Below are 19874 nucleotides of genomic sequence, written 5' to 3'. Positions count from 1 at the left end.
TTGGAGGTTTCAGTCCATGGCCACTTGACCTCATCACTTTTAGCCTGTAATGGCACAGTATATCATGGCAGGAGTGTGTGGCAGAGGACGTCCTTTTACCTCATGGCAGCTCCGAAGCAAAAAATGAGAGAGAGGAAGTCCCCTTCAATGGTACACCTCCAATGACCTAACTTCTTTCCAATAATCCCCACCTCCTGAAGGTTCTGTCACCTTTCAGTAGTGCCACGGGCTGTCAACCAAGCCTTTAGCATATGGGCCTTTTGGGATCCAAACCATAACACAATATAAACCAGAGAGTCTCTTTTTGTGATTTCTAGACTAAGCATTTCCCCCACCCATGGCCGACCATTTTTAAATCTACAGTTTTGGTTTTTTTTAACCAAATTCCACAACTTTTCTTTATTAAAATTACATAGGTATAACTCAGGCTGCAAACATCACTTTTCACCCACGGGAACTAATTCATTAGACAATGATTAATGCACTCGAGATTGAAAATTCCACAAATGAAATGAGTGAGATTAGGTAAAGTCAGTTGTTTTTTCAATGTAAGTACATAATTCTATGTGTTTACCCAAGAAAAAGGCTATGATTTCAGCTATATAAAATATACGTGCAAATGAAGACTAGCATATGCTCAGGCATGATAATTGTTATTAAAGAGGTAGATTTAGGAGTAAATTTTTTCTGCATAAAATTAAAAACTGTCATTAATTTTTAGTGTGCGTAGATACCAAAGTTCCTTTGCATATTAGTTAAGAAAAGTTGAAAATCACCTGTCTTGAGTCCTAATAGATTCTTGGCTTTTTTAGCCCACTAGCTGAGCAGTCATTTTCCACCAGAATTATTGGATCCTAATAAGATTATGGACCAAGCACCAGGCCACATTGACGTGGGAAAGACTCATTCTTTTATTTCTTATATTTCTGAACCTCACCACTTCTCTATTCCAACCTAGGCTTAATGGATGCTTGCTTTTCTCCTCCCGAAGCAATTGTATTCACACCTTGCCTCAAAAGGGTGGTCTTGGATCACAATCGAAAGTCAAATGCAACGAGAGGCAGAAAGATTTGTTGAGAGGCCGGAACACTTGAGTACTACTAATGCAAATTTGAGCTGAGTCCTGCAGGCAGGCCTCTTCCTGTCACACCTGGTAGCAAGCTGGCTCACCCTGCATGAGGCCACACCCACATGAGAGCTCCTGTAGAAGCTGGTCATCTTCATGCTGTCTTTTCAAGTGAACAATGGTCCCATGACATGTCTATGCCGTGAGGATTGGCGGACCATCCCTACAGTGGCTGGTGGAGAGATCTGATTATGCCTTTCCCTTGATTGAGCAGATGTACAACTGAAAGACCCTGGAAGACCTGGGGAGAACAACAACCCAATACCTGTTCCTGAGTTTTGGGGGACTCGCCTTTGTAACAAGGCTCTTTCCTCAATAGGGCACGTCCACAGCATCATAGGTTCCTGCTCTTCTTTTCCTACAAATGTGGAGTGCTACTGTGGGGAAAGGTCTCTGTATTGTACTGAGGCTGGAGAGACCACTGTCTACTGGATCACTTGGCCCTGGTGAGTCCAGTACTGTTGCTCCCAGCCTAAGCACTAAACTAAGAGCCCACAGGATTGCCCTATACCCTTAAATCTGTAAGTTTCCCCCCAAATAAGTTCTTGTTATGTTGTCATTGTGTAGCCCTGGAGGTAAGGGTATCTGTGTTACTTTTGAATGACTTTGACCAGCAAACAGATGGTTTCAGTCTTTAGGACTTTAAAGAGTTTAGTGAGAAGGAAAGGAAAAACAGAAAAACCAAAACCTCAAGACAGAAAAGATTGTAATCTACCTCTAGTCCAAAGATAGCCCTGGTATTGCAATTTAGTTAAGTCACATGGAACCAGCTGCCCTCCTATGACTCAATTCTCCTCCTTTGAAGATTGGACCCACACTGGTTTTGTTTTTCATCTTTTCATACGCTGTGGTCTTTTGTAACATTTAGGCAATTCAGTTCTCTTAACAGCATCTACCTGCTGAGCCATTGTGCTCTAGACTTCAAGTGTTCTCTGACCTGTTTTAAATCAGTAGCTATTTGGACAAGGCTTTCAGTTGTATGCCAGCTGTTCAAACATTAGACATCTGTTCTTGGTCAAATGGAGGAAAAAAAGTTATTCATATCTTTGCTGTTATAAATCTTTGATATTCATTTCCCCTGCCCAACACTTGTTCTTAATAATAGCTAATTCTTATTAGTTTCTTCATATATGTGAGTATTATAGATTAAATTGTTCCCCCAAATTTGTATGTTGAATTCCTAACCCCCCAATGTACCTCAGACTGTGACTATATTTGGAAATAGGGCCTTTAAAGAGATAATTTTGTTACATGATGTTGAATGGGTGGGCCCTAATCCGGTATGTGTGATGTTCTCATAACAGGAGAGGGAGCTGAACATGAGTGGTCACACCTATAATCCCACATTCAGGAAGCTGAGGTGGGAAGATTGCAAGTTCAAGGTCAGCTACATAGTAAGATGCTGTCTCAAAAGGAAAATGAAAATGGGACTGGGGTATGGCTCAAGTGGAGAGTGCCTGCCTAGCAAATGTGAGGACCTGAGTTCTAATCCCAGTAGGAAGTTCTAACCCCAGGAAGGAAGGAAGAAAGGAAAGAAGGAAGGAAGGGAGGGAGGAAAGGAGGGAGGAAAGAAAGGAGGGAGAAATAAGGGATGCATTCAGAGAAAAGGAAATATGAAGACACAGCAAGAAGATAGTTGTCGCCCAGTGCTACTGGCTCATGCCTTAATCTTAGCTACTCAGGAAGCAGAGATCATGAGGATCATGGTTCAAAACCAGCTCTGAGCAAATAGTTTGTAAGACTCCATCTTAAAAAACCCATCACACACACACACACACACACACACACACTCACACACACAAACACACACACAGAGCAGGCTGGCAGAGTGGCTCAAGTAGTAAGAGTACCAGCCTAGCAAGCATGAGGCCCTGAGTTCAACTGCAGTACTGCCCCCAAAAAACCAGCTGTCCATCAGACAAAGAGAGACCTTGCTAACACCTTGATCTTGAACCTCTAGGCTTCCAAACTATGAAAAAACAAGTTTCTGTTATTTAACTCACCCTGTCTATGGTATTATGTTATGGCAGCCTTAGCAAAAGAATATAGCAGGCAATGCAATAACTGGTTTTTATGAATTATCTCATTTAATCATCACAACTACTAAATGAGGCAAGTACTGTTTAGACAAGGACTCCAATATAAATTTTGTCTACAGAAACTCTGTTCAGAGTGCACTCAGGCCTGACCCCAAAGAAGGTAAGTAGAATACTCTAGCTTATGAGTGAGAGAGGTGAGGAGAGGAATTTAATGGAGCCAAGCATTTTCCTGATACACCCGCATCTTTATCCACTTGTCCACGACATTAGAGGAGCACAAGATGGTGTCCTGGGAGTGAGTTTGGATAAGGCTTGCAGTTTCACTGCCAGCCCCTTTGTGTGTCATGGAAGGCCTGAGCACTTTTGAGGAATCATTGTGGTGGGCCCCAGGAAGAGGACCCCTCCTCCTCACAGACAGCCAAAGAGCAACAAGACAAAGTTCCCAGTGAAGTCTCATACTTTAATACAAATAATGACATGATTGCCTGTGTTTATGTGTTTTATGCCTTATGTAGCACTTTTACGCATGCTTGTACTCTTTCCAAAATAGTATGGGTTGTGAGGATAGATTTAAATTTGAATTCTGGTTAACTTATTGACTGTGAGATCATGGGTCTTACTTAACCTCTCAAGACCTAGTTTCTCTTGTGTAAATGGTGGTGGGGATGGTACTAGGGCCAAAGGATACCCACTTATAGGTTAAGGACTGAATGAGAGAGATACTTAGTATGATGTTTGATAGCTAGCAAGGAATTGGTTTCCTTTCCTGTTTGCATTGATGGATCTCAGACTTCCATCATAGCTATATAATGTAGTTACATGTTTTTGTAAGTAACATTCTCTCCAAATACATCTCATATTTCACAGTGATTCTTAACTCCAGCAATGGTGCATGAAGGTGGTAAGGTCTGTATTTCTATATTGTTAAAAAGCATTCCCCACCTCCTCACCAAGACTCACCAGTGAACCTGTGATACTCCAAGTATCTTTGACTAATTTGACATTTTTGTGATATCTTATCCTTCATTCTTACTGCTTTATTTTAATGAAGTAAAGATTTACCCCCATGGGAAAGAAGTACATTAAGTTAGAGACAGTTGATAAAATACTTTCTCAAGTGTAGCTAGATCCCAGGGAGTATCTTTTGCGGTGGGGATGGGGGACATTGGGGTTGAGGGATTGATGGAAAGAACAGTGGAAAGATGGGCAGTACACAGGGCTTAGAGGAGAGTTGATTGGGAAAAAAATGTGAAGGGAGGTGTTCACGTAAAGCCTTATTTAACAGGATTTGACTTTGGTTACTAGAAAATGCTATCTTTATGCTCTCACTCTGCTGCAGACGAAGCCTCACCTAGCCTAGATACAAGACCTGGACCTATACCTGGACTCACTGGAGTCATACATGGCTACCTGAACCATCTCATCAAGGTCATAATAAGTACCATATGGTCCTAGAATTCTACCTTTCAAGACCCTAGTAGTTCTCTCTGTAATAATACATTCATGGTTACAAATAAAGTTTGGTAATTACAAATATGGAAGACCAGAGAGAAAAGGAAATGCTCTCAGTCTGCCATGAACAGCTCATAGGGTAGGTTAGCTGAGCATCACTTTTTGCTTGTTCTAAGGAAAGTGTATGAGAATGAAGCATCCATAAAATTCTTGTTTGAAATAATGTTTAGAATTTTGAGTAAATAACCCTATAATTGAAAATGCTAAGGATGCCTTTTAGGCCAGACAATTAGATTTGAACTGGAGAGAAAAGAGAAAGCTGAAGATCAAAATCATGCCTTTAAAAGAACCAGGCAATAACGTCTCTGGAACATCCATGACTTCTAGTAGATGGGGGCTCCTGGAGTGATAACTACAGACCTCCCTTTCCAGGCTGTGACTTAACTGCTCTGGCCAGCAGACACCATCAGCAAACAAGCCTTCACAGAGAATATTTACTTGACCCTCTTTCATAGAGCAAACTTCCAAAGGCTGTCTGGGTCCCCATCCTCATTTTGTCATTTTCAAGGGAACCTAAGTGCACAACAATGAAAATGAAAATGTAATTTTGTGCTAAATTGCACAGATGGGAGTAAGTGTGTTGGATCACTTCAAATATCATGCAGAAAGAGAAAAAGGTTTGGCTGGATCTTGAGGGTAGTTGAATCTCAAGGAAATAGCTATGCTTTCTGACTATTTCTTTTTACTGAGGACTTCCATATTGAAATTTCTGGGAATGATTCAGCCAAAGCAGTTTAGACACATGGCAAGACAGTCTGAACTAGAGCATCCAGTTGCATGTGGAGACTTCACCAGCTGGAGGGAGAACAGGAATTAGTACATCATCAGTAGACCAAAAGCAGAAGACTTATTATGTAATAATGACCCCTACACACTCTTTTCCAAATTGATACATACATTGAGGTCATTATATACTTAAAACAAGTCTTCTTACAATCTGGTACCTCATTGTGTTAGTCACTTACCAGTGTGGCTCTTGGAAAGTTATGTAACATGACAGTAACCAGTGACCCACACTTGGCCCTGGGCCTCTGGTCTCTATTTGAAAAATGAAAGGACTAGAAAGATGATTTTGAGGTTCCTCCAACTCTAAAACTTGAGGATATCATAATTCCACTGTAGTAAGAGTCTTTTTTTAAAATTAACATTCTCCCACATTTGTCTGCCTCAAGCTTAGTGCCACCACTATCTTCTCAGATGGAAACACACTAAGCTTGTTGGTATAAGCTCAGAGGAACTTCCTTAAGAAACTAGACCCAGACACTGAGTCCATACTCAAAGCCTTCCATTATTCCCTCCCATTCATTCAATGAACATCTATGGAAGGCCTCTTATATTCTAGGTAACTAATCTTTAGAACATGCTCCATGGTTTTTTAATCCCTCTTCTCTTTCACTCACTTACTTTGATAGATCAGGCAGACCACAATGTAGGAAATGTATATTTAATCACTCTCTTGAGTGTTCAGAACTCTAAAACCAAGTCTTCTATAACAAAACATAAAAATGGTGACCAAAGTGCCAGGAAGTAATGGTCAGCACAGGAGAAGTGTGGGGTGAGGACTGTAAACAAAACAACATTCTTTTTCACCAAAGCTTCATTCCTCAGGGCCTCATTTCAAGGAGTCCTTGCCCTGCTTTCTTTCAGAAGTCTCTGCGAGGCTGGGGGTGTAGCTCTGGGGTAGAGCACTTGCGTAAGGCCCTGTGTTTGAGCTCCACCACCCTAAAGAAAAAAGCAAAGCTTAGAAGTCTCTGTGTTTCAAGGAGGGTACACATTTGTTACCTTAATTTGTATTTTGGCCAGACAGGGTCCTGAGATCTAAAATACAGAGTGACAGAATTTGAGATAGAGCTTAGGTTGGCTTTTTTTACATAACTTAGTTTGTAGGATAGAATGAAGGGAAAGAAACACAGAAGCACAAGTAGTTGAAAATAATCTCACCATGATTTCCCACATGGTTTGCTAACTCTGTTCATTGGAAGATGTTATTCTGGTTGTGCAATGCAAGATCTGGTTCTCTGTACTGAAGCAGTAGCCAGAGTCAGAGCCAATGCTCACGTTTAGGAAGCTGACTTGTTTGCTCTCCTCTTTTCTAGATCCTTTTCTACTGTAAATCAGGATTTGTTAACCTTGGCACAACTGACATTGGAGCTGGATAATTCTTTCTTGTGGGAGATGCTCTGCACATGGTAGGATGTTGGGCAGCGTCCCTGAACTCTGTCTAGTAGATACCAGGAGCCCTGTCCTCCTACTTCCTTTAGTTATAATGACCAAAATTGTCTCCAGACATTGCCAGACATCACCTGGAAGATTAGAGGGGGGCAAAAATCACCCCAGTTGAGTCCCAATGCTGTAGATGTTGAAAGCTGAGGTCATAGCTGTCCATGCAGGACAGGAAGTAGACACCTCAAGCCTTATTATGACATAATGCCACATGGGGAGAGATCCTTCCTGGGCCATTCACAAATCAACATCATCTGAAAAGCACAGTGGCATTTTTCCAAAAAAGAAAGTACTCAGATTATTTAGAAAATCAGTGTCACTCAGCTACTTTGTTTGCCCTAAAATTATGATAATTTTTTTCACATCTTTGGCATTTGTCAGGGGGAAGAGAAGCCAAGGCACATTGAAAGCATCCTAATGAAAAGTGAAGCATTTGACTCTTCACTGGAATGCAGCCACCTCGGAGTTGTGAAGTGGCATCTGATTAGCAGCTTCTTACAGTATACACTACAGTTTAATTTGCAGAATATAAGACAGGAATATATGATGACGGAAACTATCAAGGAACTTCCTCAGAGCAACGTTACAGTACACATAACTAAGGATTCGGAGGTAATAATGTCCCAACCTCTCTCTCTCCAGCAGTTCATGGGGAAGGGGAGGTCCCTGAGGTATGGGAATATACTTTTCTCCACATGCATTTTACTTAGTACCCTTAACATACTTTTCTAGTTCAGATGAGTTACTTTCCCAGCTTCTAATATCTTTGGAGATAGGTCCATTTTGCTCATGTTGGAATCTTCGGTGGGTTCCTTTGTTTGTTTGTTTGTTTCTTGTCCTTGTTTGTTGACTCCAGACTTCTAGACATGAATTCATTTCCCACCAGAACTGTAAAACTAGGTCATATCTTGTGGCAAAATAATTTTGTAGATTCCTGGGATTCTGAAAATAACAGTAGTAAGATACCATTACACGTGCTCAGCAGACATTTGTTGAGAACTGAGTCTTTCTGCTACTGGGTGAGTATACGTCCTGTTTAGAAATGTATTTTGCTGTTGTCCTATCATGGCCACATGGTCACATGCGGTGCTGAGAGAAGGGAGATGGCTTGAATCTTAAGTTCACCTCTCATCTTGAGGGATCATTCCATGACAGTTTCAGGGAAGAGACAAGTCCTCAGAGAAAATAGGAACTAAAGTATGGCAGACTACTGGGTGGAGGTGGAAAAATTACTTCTGCCTCAGCTCCCAGCCAGGGGCGTGCATGTGACTTAAAATGTCATGACCAGTTATATTGTGTTTCTCAAATACAGATCTTTTATTTTTTTACTTAAAAAAATCTGTTATTCCTTATTTTCTTGGGAAAAGAGGTACAGCTAGGTGAGTAATAGTGCATAACCTATGTCTACTGTGTGTGAATGTCGTTCTTTACTTGTATGCCTGGACTTTTAAAAAAGGCTGAACAGTATTGCCCAAAGGTAACGTGAGGTAAAGTGAATAACCTATGTTTTACAAGTCTTATTATTTAGTCACAAGTCATTAAAAACTCCTTTACAGCATTGAAGGGAATGAAGGAAAGAAGAAAACTTTCCTTCTTCTACTAGGGAGGTCGCTAAGGAACTGTTAGGTTGAGGAAATCTCCCTCTACAACTATGGATGATTGGAAGTGATGGAAACTGGTGGACTTCCTTACAAAGAATCTGCTTTGTGCATGGCACTATATTAAGAACTTGGAAAAGAAGAGGAAGGAAGTAAGGAGCAGATCAACAGATCTTTTCCTGCCTCAAGGTCTTAACACTCTAAGCTGAGTCCCTAAGGACTACATGTATACAAAGAAAAGTACACAGACAGGCCACAGGAATGTAGAATACAAGGACCCCTGGGAAAGAGGGCTTAAGCTAGGAAGCCTTTCCTGAAATGGATAAAAGAAAGTCCTAGATACGAATTGCCATAAAGAAGAGCAGATTTCCAGGAAGGGGCACTGAGTGAGAGAGTAAGGCCAGAGAGTGGAGGGAGATGGTTAAGAAAAGGAAGCAGTTTGGGGAAGGAAGTGTTCCTTCCCCAAGGACTTTAATCTTGATACAGTAGTGCCCAGAGAGTCATTCTGGGTTCCAGAGTAAAGAAATGCTGTGATGAAAACAGTGTTGGAATACTTTCATTCTGGTATCTTATTTCCTATTACCTGAAATAGGGAGAGGAAGGAGTTTAAGTACACGGGCTTTTTGGGGGTGGAGATTACTGTTTGTTTTGTTTTTGGGTGGTAATGGGATTTGAACTCATGACATCCTACTTGCTAAGAAAATGTTCTACTACTTAAGCCATGCCCCCAGCCCTTTTTACTTTTTTTTTTTTAGATAGGGTCTCACATTTGCCTGGGGCTGTCCCCAGACAACGATCCTCCTATCTCTGCCTCCCAAGTAGCTAAGATTATAGGTGTGTACCACCAGCCTGTGCAAGGTTTGAACTAGTCTAGCTGTGAGATGACAAAAACTGAATTAGGATCAATCTGAGAGGCAACATGGGAAATGGTATGGAGCGGGGGACAAATTGGCATGACAGAGAGGGAAGATAAAAATAACTAGAATGTGGGCCTCAGACTTGGTGGGGATGCCACTAAATAATGTGGGTGGGCTGACTAGAACTCCATGAGCTTGGTTTTAGATAAATTTTATATGTAGTAGAATATTTAGAAGAAAATATTCTAACAAAAATTGGAGTCAGAGAACTGAAGTGAGAATGAGAATTCTCAGCAGGAGGGCTAAGCTGGTGAGTCATCTGCCTACCCCCTGACAACAGGGCCCAAGTTGGAGGAGTGGAAGTAGGGCAGTCATTTATGTAAGTGATTATGCTTTGTAAATAACAGTGAAATTCTGGGTAATTAGTCAAGGCTAAACATCTCTTTCTCCTTAATAAGATATTTTTGCCTTCATTAGTGACTCAGTAAATGGAAAGGTATTTGAATTTACACAATTATTTGAACTGTACAGAGTTAGTTTTCCTATTAGTTTGTCAATGAGGTCTCTGCTCTTCATTAATACTAACAAATGATCACCTTTCACAAAACAAATGGAAATAGTCCCTGCCCAGCTTCTCCCTGTTTCTGTCTGTAGCTGATGCTGAAGGGTGCTTGACTCTTGTTAGTAACACAAGCACACACACACCTGATCTACTATACCTTTTGTGACTTATATTACCTGTTGTACCAATAACTTTGCACATGTTTGTGTGGCCAAGGCACATTATTTTAGCATCAGGTAAGTGGAGATAGGCAGGAGTGTCCAGCAGACGGCAAAGAAAAAAGAAACACCCATGGAAGCCTTTGAGTTCAGCAGCTGTAGTTGACTCCGCCTTTTGATCTCAGAGTCTGTAAAGGGAGAGAAATAAGGTCCAGAGTCACATAGGAGAAGGTGGAGATCCTTTTCACATGACTGGCCAGCAATGAAAAAGTACCTGAAAAACAGAGCAAGTTGTTCCTACCACAGGCAGTTGTGAACCCTTTCCCTACCTGACTTAAAAACAGAGTTTTCCCTTTCTTCAGAGGAAGTTCCGGTTTGTGATGCACTCCAGTGAGCACTCAACAAAATAGAAAACTATACCAGTAAAGAAATTCTTATTGGTTACCACATAAAGAATAGGCTACCCAAACAGTCATGGCTGTTTTGGACACATTTTTCCTCTAGGCAGTGTGCTTTAAGGTTCTGTGTCATTAGCTGTAATAGTACCTCTATAAAGTGATAAGGAATTATTGTTTTCATTTTGAAGTAGAGAAAGGTAGAAGTGAAGAAATGAAATTACTTTTCTTTTGCACTGTTTTCTTCCAGGATGATCCAATTCATTTAGTTCATTTCAGCTCTGTCACTTATTAGCTGTGTGACTTTAGGCAAGTTGTACTCGTTGTACAATTGCTCCAAGTTCTTCTTCTCTAAAATAAGGCTGAAGTAAGAACCTACTTCAGAGAGTTATTATGGGGATTAGTGAGTGGATACACATAAGATACTTAGGACATTGCCTGGCATACAGTAAGCACTCAATGAGTGTTATCTATAAACACAACAGTAACAGTAACCCACTCAGATCTGGAAAGCATTAACTCCCATGCTTCTCACTTACAAATCTACTTCCTTGGCTTAACTCTGTCCTGAGTTACACATTCAGATTTACGGTAGCTACTTTACTAAATATGACAGTTAAAAGCATGATTGCTTAGCAAATATTTTTGAGTACCTCCAGTTGGGATTCAAAGGAATCCAATAAATAACACCCTCCTCCCAGCTTAGCTCTGAGCCAATTAAAGAGCAGGACAAAAACAGGCAGGTAATTAGAAAACCAAAACATCACCTTTATTGCTGAAAAGTCTGATAATAAAAGATGACACTTTGTAGGCAGATAAGTGGGCTGTCTACAGTGACAGAGAGAACCCAACTGGAGTGGGCTTCCTTCTGCTGGGGAAGATTCTACCTCTGAAAAACTGATGGTTGGGAAATAGCAGAATATCTACTAAAGAAAGTTGGCTAAAGAAAAAAGGAGGAAAGAAGGGGCTGAGCTACACATGTTCAGCTTCTCCTAATATACTCACCAATGATAAATTAGTTCATCTTCCTCTGGAAAGGAATGAAAGCGGGAGGAAGAGAGAGGCTAAAAGGTTACATATATGGAAGACCCCTTCTCCTTACGTGGAATAGGGACGTAGTTTCTCCCCCAAACCTGTCATGTTTCAGGGTAATGTGCTAAACATTGGGCCTGGGATTTTCCTGACAAACTTCTTCCCGTACCGTTGGAATTCAGTTTAGTTTCAGGAGGGATGGGTTTAAAAGTCATAATTTAGTCTGTGTATTTTATTGACAGTAGGTCAACCCCTAGGTTTTGTATGCATTGCAAGGAGATAAAGGTGTTGGGCCAATTCTCAGCTAGTGTGCTTGGAAGCAAGTTCAATCAAGAGCTTTCAGATCTTCCTGAGCCAGTATTAGTGAGATCATTAGTTGGTCCCATGAGGGCTGAATAAGACGAGGCCAGAGTTTCTATCTTCAGTGTTTAGATTTAAAACCTCTTTCACGGGCAGGTTAGAACCCAACCAGTTTGGGGAACTTAGGACGTAGTATATAGCCAAATATATTAAAGATGTCAACACTTCCTCACTACTAAAGCAAAGTAGGTCCTGTTGAGTTAGAGCCTCAGAATCCTAAACACTGCCCTCCAGGAAACCAGTGAGAAGGCGTACGAGATGAAGCTAGTCACCACTTTTAATGTATATGCTATAAATATTGTACCGTGTTGGCTTTTCTATTACATAACGCAATCCCAACTGGAATTGTGATCAAGGTCTCTAAAGGATGCTAGATATTTTCCAGCCCTGGTATATAATATATGTCAAATAAATTAGATTTTAATTTAGATACTATTTTCTGCCCATTGAGCCCATACAAGAACCATGGCGAGGGATGGGGGTATAGCTCAATGGTAGAGTGCTTGCCTAGCTTACATAAGACCCTGGGTTCCATCCTTAGTACCATGGGAAATTAAAGCATTAAGAAACCTACCTGTCACTTTGATATCCCCCGTGGCTTTGGCAATGTTGTTTTCAATCATACAAGAGTATGTGTTGTTGATGGTGACATTGTAGAGCACGGACACAACCTTCATAGTCACATTCTCAGAGTTCAGCTCAAAGCTGGTGTTGGAGACTTCTGAGAAGTTGGCTCCATGGTCAACTTGGGATGCCCATGCCACTGTGGGCTGGGGGAACCATCGGGGAGCCTCACAACGCAAGCTCTCTGAACTGTCATTATAGTCCACATTGATCTCTGGCATGCTGAAGGCTACAGGTGAAAGGGCAAAAGTCAAGGTCAAGCAGGTAAGATAATATGGCCTTGAAATGGTAGGTTTTAAAAACACAATGATCCTTATCTCAATTAGCAAAAACCCTTGGTCCTTCCTATTATTGCTTATATTCTCTCTTTAACAAAATTAGAGATAAGGGCAAAATAGTTTCTGCCGGGTAGCGAGGGGGTGGGGGGGTAAGGGAAGGGGTGGGGGGAGGGGGGAGAAATGACCCAAACGTTGTATGCACATATGAATAAAAAAAAAAACACACAACGATCGCTTCCATCATCAAAATGACTCAGTAGTACCAAAGGGTACTGTTTCTGTATGGCCCATTGTAGTGTAGACACAAATCATGATTTGCTCCTTGGATTGCTATAGATATCACAGCCCCTTGGCCAATATCACTACCTCCAAAGACCTTAGTTTCAGATGTGCTATTGCTGAAGTATATAACTTTCTTTAAGTAAAAGGAGCTCCAGTGACTATAAAAGGTCCTGGTCCTTAGGAAAATTGGGCATTTTCCTGGGAACCTGGGAAGCCTTCTGGATTTTATGGATTTTTCAGCCTGAAGGATAAAGTTAAGGTGAAGCGGGAGAGGGAGAAAAAAAAAGATCATTTGCCTGTCACCCACAGAAATTCCATACACAGGCCTTGTTAGCATGGGAATTTGGAGTTTGCTTGGGTGGAGACTTACAGCCCTTGTACCCAGGAAGAGAAATAGATATTTATTTTTCTTCTAAGAGAATTCTCCTCACTAAGGTAACTACATTTTGAAATTAAGACTGTCTTTTCTCTATATCTAGGCAGAGAGATACTTGTAGAAAAGTGTTAAGGTCTGGACTTCTTATTAAAGCCAAAATGGCAACAAATAATTTATTAATTTATTAGCATCTTCTTTTGCTTAGGATTGGACTAGTACTGGGAGAGTGCAAAAGGAATGAGAGGGATGAGCCTGTTATCCTACAGGCAACTCAAGACACATGCTTGGAGGAGGTAGGGAACAACTCCTGGGACATGATGTGGGAAACTGAGTGTATGTGACAATGAGCCACCATTCATGGAGGGTGTACTTGTGCCAGAACTATATTCCAGACACTATTTCATTTGATACTCACAATAACCTGATCAATACCTATATAAATATACCCCTCTATAAAGAAGTTTAATTTGGGGAATAATTTTAGATTTACATGAAAGTGGAAAAGATAGTACAGAGAGATAGTCTATAAACTCCTCATCTAGTTTTCTGGGATATTAGTATCTTAAATAACCATTATACTTTTTTCAAAACTGAGAAACCATAGAAATCCTAGCTACTCAGGAGGCTGAGATCAGGAGGACCACAGTTTGAAGCCAGACCAGGCAAATAGTTTGAGAGACCCTATTTCAGAAAAACCCATCGAAAAAGAGGGCTGGTGGAGTGACTCAAGGTGCAGGCCCTGAGTTCAAGACCCAGTACTGAACAAATAAACAAACAAACTGAGAAACCATCACTGGTATGTTACTATTAACTAAACTCCAGACTTTATTTGTATTTCACCAGTTTTCCCACAATGTCCCTTTTCTGTTTGAGTTTCCTATCTAGGATTCCAGAATGCTTTTAGTCATTATGCCTCCTTGGGTTCTTCTGGTGGTCTGTAACATTCTCTCAATCTTTCTGTGTTATAGCCTGATAGCCTTGAGTAGAACTGGTCAAGTATTTTGTAGGATGCCCCTTTATTGGAATTAATCTGATGTTTTTCTCATGATTAGACTGAGGTTATGGGTTTTGGAGACAAAGATTGTAGGAGGCAAATGTTCCTTCTCATCACACTGTCTTAGAAGGCTTGTGCTGCTATCTACATGACTGCTCACAGGGGACAGTAACCTCGATCACCTGGCGGAGGCAGAGTTTATGAGTTTCTTTTGAGGCTGGACTTCACTACTCCAACATACATTGAGTAGGGTGGGAGGGGGGAGAGCTAAATAAATAAATTACTTGTAATTCATCTGTAAGGAAGATTTATTTTATTTTCATCATTTCTTTATATAAGTATGGATTCATGCATTGACTTTATAACTTGAGTTGTAATTGAATACTATCTTATTTGTGGTTTAAATTGTTTCAGCTTTGCCATTGGAAGCTCTTTTAGTTGGTCCCAGTGTCCCTTTGACAGGATTCCATTAATTCTCTTCTTAAAATGAAGAAACCAGGCTCAGAGAGGTTATTTCACCTAGGCTACCATGCTTCTCCAGGTCTGACTCCTGATCTGGACTCTCCAGGTCTAGATCTACTTTGAACATTACATGTTCATGTTATGAAGTGCTCAAGAAAGGTTTATGCAGACTGGTTCAGCTAGGCGAGGGCCTTTCCTTCAAGGCTCCTCTCACTCCTTGGGTTTTCCTGTCCTTCCCCTCATGTGCATTTGGATGTGATTTCTCTTCCTCTAAACCCCTGAATATAACACTATCTTTCTCTTAGAGCACTTGATACCTTTACCAATTTTTATCCTTGTACTGACCTCTAATGCTATAAGGTTTACACTAGGAGCTCTGCAAGAGGAGAGACAATTATCTTTTTTATGTTAAAAAAAAACTTCCTCTTTATATTCTCCACTGTATCTATCCGGGTCCATTGGACCTAAATTCAGAAAACTTACATTAGATTGGGTTAACAAGAGAGGGTAGATTTCTCTGGGGGTACTATAGAGTTTATAGGGCAGTATTGTTTTGGTAGTCCCTTTGAACTTCTCTAAAATTGGTTCCACTGTCATAAGGCTCTGGAGGTCCTCACTGCAGATGTTGCATGGGCCTAATCAGCACAGAAACATCCCAGGTCAGATTATAGGCTCTCTCTTTCTCTCTCTTCCTCTTTCTCTCTCTCTTTCTCCATTTCCTCCCTCCTATCCTACCACTGTCATTGTTTTTGACACAGGCTCTTGCTATGTAGCTCAGGCTGGACTTGAACTCACAATCTTCCTGCCTCCACCTCCCCAGTGCTGGGATTATAGGCATTCCACCACACCCAGTTTATAAGCTTCTCTTATCAGCAATGACAGGGCCTACCATAAAGAGACTACATTTATTTTGGTAAGATATCTTAGGGAATTAGGGAATATACCTGGAAATTCAGAAAAGGTGAGCATCTAGGAGAAAAGATTTTAAGTCCCAGTATTATAGTGGGCTACTTTTGGGGTTTTGGTGTGAGTCTTAGGCATAATGCCAAGATGGCTACTAACAGAATTGGGAGAGACTCTGATATTGGTCATTCACAAGCACAACATCAGCTTTCTTTCTCTCTTTCTCTAGAAGAAACTCACCTCCAGTTTTATACTCAAGATTAGCATTACCCTTGCCTTTGGAAGTGATGATGTAACACTGGTAGGTGCCAGCATCTGTGAGTTGCACATTTTTCAGCCTCAGAGAGGCATTGCCAACTATCACTTGATCTGCAAACACAGATGTCCGGCCTCTGAACATTTCGTGCTGGTGTGAGAGGTCATCTCTGCCTGCTTTGAACTCATGGACCAAGCCCATGATGCCTTCCTTCAGCCACTGTATCACAATATCATTAAATTTGATATCAGGTTCAAAAGTGCAGCTCAGGATTCCATCCTCTCCGATGTTTCCGGCTGAGGTGAAAGTAGTGACTGTAATGGAGTGTTTCCCTGCAATTCAGGAAGTAAGGATCAATGCCAAGAAAGTCTTGAAATTTCTACAACCCAGCCCTTCATTAATAAAGGCCAAACAGATTTCTGTGATAAACTAGAAATATAGAAGAACAAAAGCATTTGTTAAAAAGGAAGGCAAGGATGGAAAGAGCAGGAAGACAATAATTTTGATTTCTACAGCAGATCTGCCATGCACAGAAGCTTTTGTAAGACCAAGCAACCCAATCTTGAGTGTCTGCAAGAGGAAAACACACTGGACACAGTGTTTTAAAACTTGGATTTGTTTTTTAATAGCTGTGTGACCTTGAATGTAACCTCTCTGAATCTCAGAAAAATGAAGGTGATAATATCTGTATTATCTATCTTAAGGGGTTTTGTGGGGATCAAATCCAATGGATGTGAACTTGATTCCCAAGCTGTAATTACACATGCAGTGTTATTATTATTAGTTAACTAGAAGTGACACAAAATGAAACTTCATGTTTACTCAGTGTAGCTAGGGATTCTGAGGAACACTAAATTCTAAAGTGATGAAGCAACCAAGTCCTGGAGAAGATAAGTGAGTTTTTAATTATAAGTATATAAGTTGAGGTTATGATGTCAGCTATAACATAAAGAAGAATGGTTGAATTCAGTTGAATTTTGGTCCAACATAGAAACTACCTCCTCCCATCTAACCCAACCACCCTCTTCCCCAGTTGTCCAGATGACAGCCCATCCAGTCAGGGAAGGATCTTTGTGACACTTGTTCTGTGTGCACTGGAAGCCATTGACAGAGAACACCAGCTAAGGTAATTTAGTTAATTGAATTTCCTTCAGAGACTACTTCTCCTGTGTAAATATGAGGTAAGAAGAGGATGGCATTGGAGCCCGACAGTAGCATGGAGCAGACACAAAAGGTGTGGGGGAGAGACAGACCATGGAGAAAGATGGAGAAAGTCCACCATCCCAAGAGCTGTCTTGGATCCTGAAGGTGTTCATGTCTTTATCCATCCCCATCTCTGCATATCCCTTATACAAATACTGTAAGATGCCCTGCGCAAGCCTCCTTTCCTTGCAGCCAAAGGAGTTCACCGTGATGGTCCTGAGCACATCTCACCTGGACTTTTCAGCTTCCTTATTGGCATTCCTACCTTTCATCCTCATCTCATTCATTTTATAGGTATCAATCTTATAGGTAGGACTTCTTAAAGTACAACTTGAACTTTTTCTTTCTTCTTTCCTTCCTTCCTTTCTTTCTTTCAGTGCTGGGGTTTGAACTCAAGGCCTCAAGCTTGCTAGGCAGGCTCTACTACTTGAGCCATGACCCCAGCTTGTTTTTCCAATAGGGTCTCCTGCTTTTGTCTGGACCAGCCTCAGACCTCAGTCCTCCTACCTTTACATCTTGAGTAGCTGGCATTACAAACATGTTACCGTGTCAGCTTATTTGTTGAGGTAGGGTCTCTAAACATTTTTCCCGATCTGGTCTTCAGTCCTTTTATCTTCACCTCCCAAGTAGCTGGGATTACAGGAATGAGCCACACATAGGTAAACCTGTGCTTTATTTTCTTTTCCTTTTTTTTTTTTTCTTAGCAGTGCTGGGAATTGAACCAAGGGCCTTGTGCATGACAGATGAATAACATGTCTGTTCTCTCTCTCTTTCTCTCTTTTTCTTCTCTTTCTCTCTCTCTTTTTTTGGCAGTACTGGGGCTTGAACTCAGGGTCTCACCTTTGCTAGAGTCACTCTGCTAGCCTTTTTTTGTGTTGGATATTTTCGAGATAGGGTCTCTCAAATTATTTTCCCAGGCTGGCCTTGAACTGTGATCCTCCTGATCTCTGCCCCCTGAGGAGTTAGGATTACAGGTGTGAGCCACTGGCGCCTGGCTACATGTCTATTTTCTAATCACTAATCTTCCATGGCTAAGCGCTCTGGAATAAAGTTCAGATTTCCCAACATGGCCTTCCAAACCAAACAGCCTGGCCCACAACAAATGCCTCACAGATACTGGATTTTATTGCTACCTTAGCAGCTTTATCTCCTCCTGCATTCTTTCATAGTTCGCTCTGTCTATCTATAGAAAATGATTTGTTGACTCTGCTTTCAACTGAAAATACATGCACAGAGAATATTTTTCTTTTTTCCAATATAAGAGGTGACCGTTCTGAACACAGGGATGTCTTTGGCACCTGTCTTCTAATCCATTAGGGCTGGGGTTGTCTAATTGACTCCTCGACCTTTATGAAATAGTGGAGGGTAATGAATGAGACATAAAACTGAAGAAGCTGAGCTAGATGGATTTGTATCAGAAAGAACAGAGAGCTGCTGATAGAAGAAAAATTATAGCTAGAAAACGAGGCAGAGGAAACAAAACCACGTGCCCACACTGGGTTAGGAGGATGTTTTAGAGGCTTGAGAGAACGTTAAACAAGAAACTTTGGGAGCAGCTACAACGATAGCCAGTCATGTGGGAGATTCAGAGAGGAGACTGTGAAAGTGGACAACGTGACATTTTTGCTGTGTGATACGAATGTGGTGCACCCATGTCTCCTGCCTTGGCATTTTCTTGAACACTGCTTTAAAGATTCAGTTTGCTTTTCAGTTATTTTTACTTGACAGATGGCGATCCAAGGCACCCCAGGGTAGCCTGGGTTGTAGAGTTTCACTGTGCACCTTCTCAACCCTCCACTTCCTACAATTCTCCTTTATCACCAGTCATCCGCATTCTGCTCATGTTCAAATCCGTTTGGATGGCAGGCCTTCCAGGAAGACTTCTTTTACTCTGTCAGGACAAACTTTGCAGATCTGCTCTCTCTGAACATCTTCCTTTGCCTGTCTCCTGACAGCTGTCTTCCTCCACCTTGCTTTCAGTCTACATCTTGTACTAATTTGTAAGCGTTTTCAAGGGAAGAGACTGTCTCAGTCATATCTACACAGCTTATAGTGCCAAGAGCTATGCTTCCACAGAGAAAAAGGTATTTTCTGAGTGCATGAAGAAGTGGAGAAACTAGAAATCAAAGCATGGTTTGAGATCATCTATCCATTCCAAGAGCAAGGGACCAGTGGCAGATACCACCTCTAAATTTTGGAGGAAATGTGAGCCGGTGAAAAAGAAGGCACTAAAAACACACTGAGATTCTCAAGTGTAACTCTGTAAGAGTCAGGGTAAATTTGATTGTCGTTTATAAAGTGCCATGACAGTTGAATTAAAAAAATACCTTTTCAGAAAAATACGTAATTAGCACAGTTTATGGAGAAAATGAAATGATAATGACATATCTTAGTTTAGTAATTGTGTTACTGGGTTAATTTTAATGTGTTGGCCTTGGACCCACAAGTAGGGAAGTCACTGAAGTATCTCCTAGAGAACTTAGCAGTAGAAAGCAGGCAGTTGTGCAGTGCCCAGGGACCTGCTGCAGGTTTTAGTCATTAATGATGTAGCAGATGGGATGAGTATAATGTTGTTTAAGTTTTCCCTCCCCATATCAAATAAAGAGAAGGAATAAAAGCCAGTGAGAACTTATT

The 19874-nt window shown here is 41.1% G+C and overlaps 1 protein-coding gene across 3 annotated transcripts in view; it reads right to left on the bottom strand.

Moving 5' to 3' along the window:
* Window positions 1-3191: 3191 nt before the first annotated feature.
* Vtcn1 (V-set domain containing T cell activation inhibitor 1) overlaps window positions 3192-19874 on the bottom strand; it is a 65166-nt gene continuing 48483 nt past the window's right edge. For 2 of the 3 annotated variants that reach the window (XM_074050669.1, XM_074050670.1), the window contains exons 3-6: window positions 16022-16369; window positions 12437-12715; window positions 10094-10263; window positions 3192-7842 (exon numbers count right to left, since the gene is read on the bottom strand). In XM_074050669.1, the coding sequence (XP_073906770.1) occupies window positions 10139-10263; window positions 12437-12715; window positions 16022-16369 (752 nt within the window). In that variant the 3' untranslated portion in view covers window positions 3192-7842; window positions 10094-10138. The remainder of the gene's footprint in view (window positions 7843-10093; window positions 10264-12436; window positions 12716-16021; window positions 16370-19874) is intronic. The other variant, XR_012439890.1, reaches the window with a different exon arrangement.

This window comes from Castor canadensis, chromosome 12 (genome assembly GCF_047511655.1).
Source record: "Castor canadensis chromosome 12, mCasCan1.hap1v2, whole genome shotgun sequence".
Lineage (NCBI taxonomy): Eukaryota > Metazoa > Chordata > Mammalia > Rodentia > Castoridae > Castor > Castor canadensis.
Note: the sequence above shows the minus strand (reverse complement) of the source record. Positions and strands in the feature narration are given on the sequence as shown.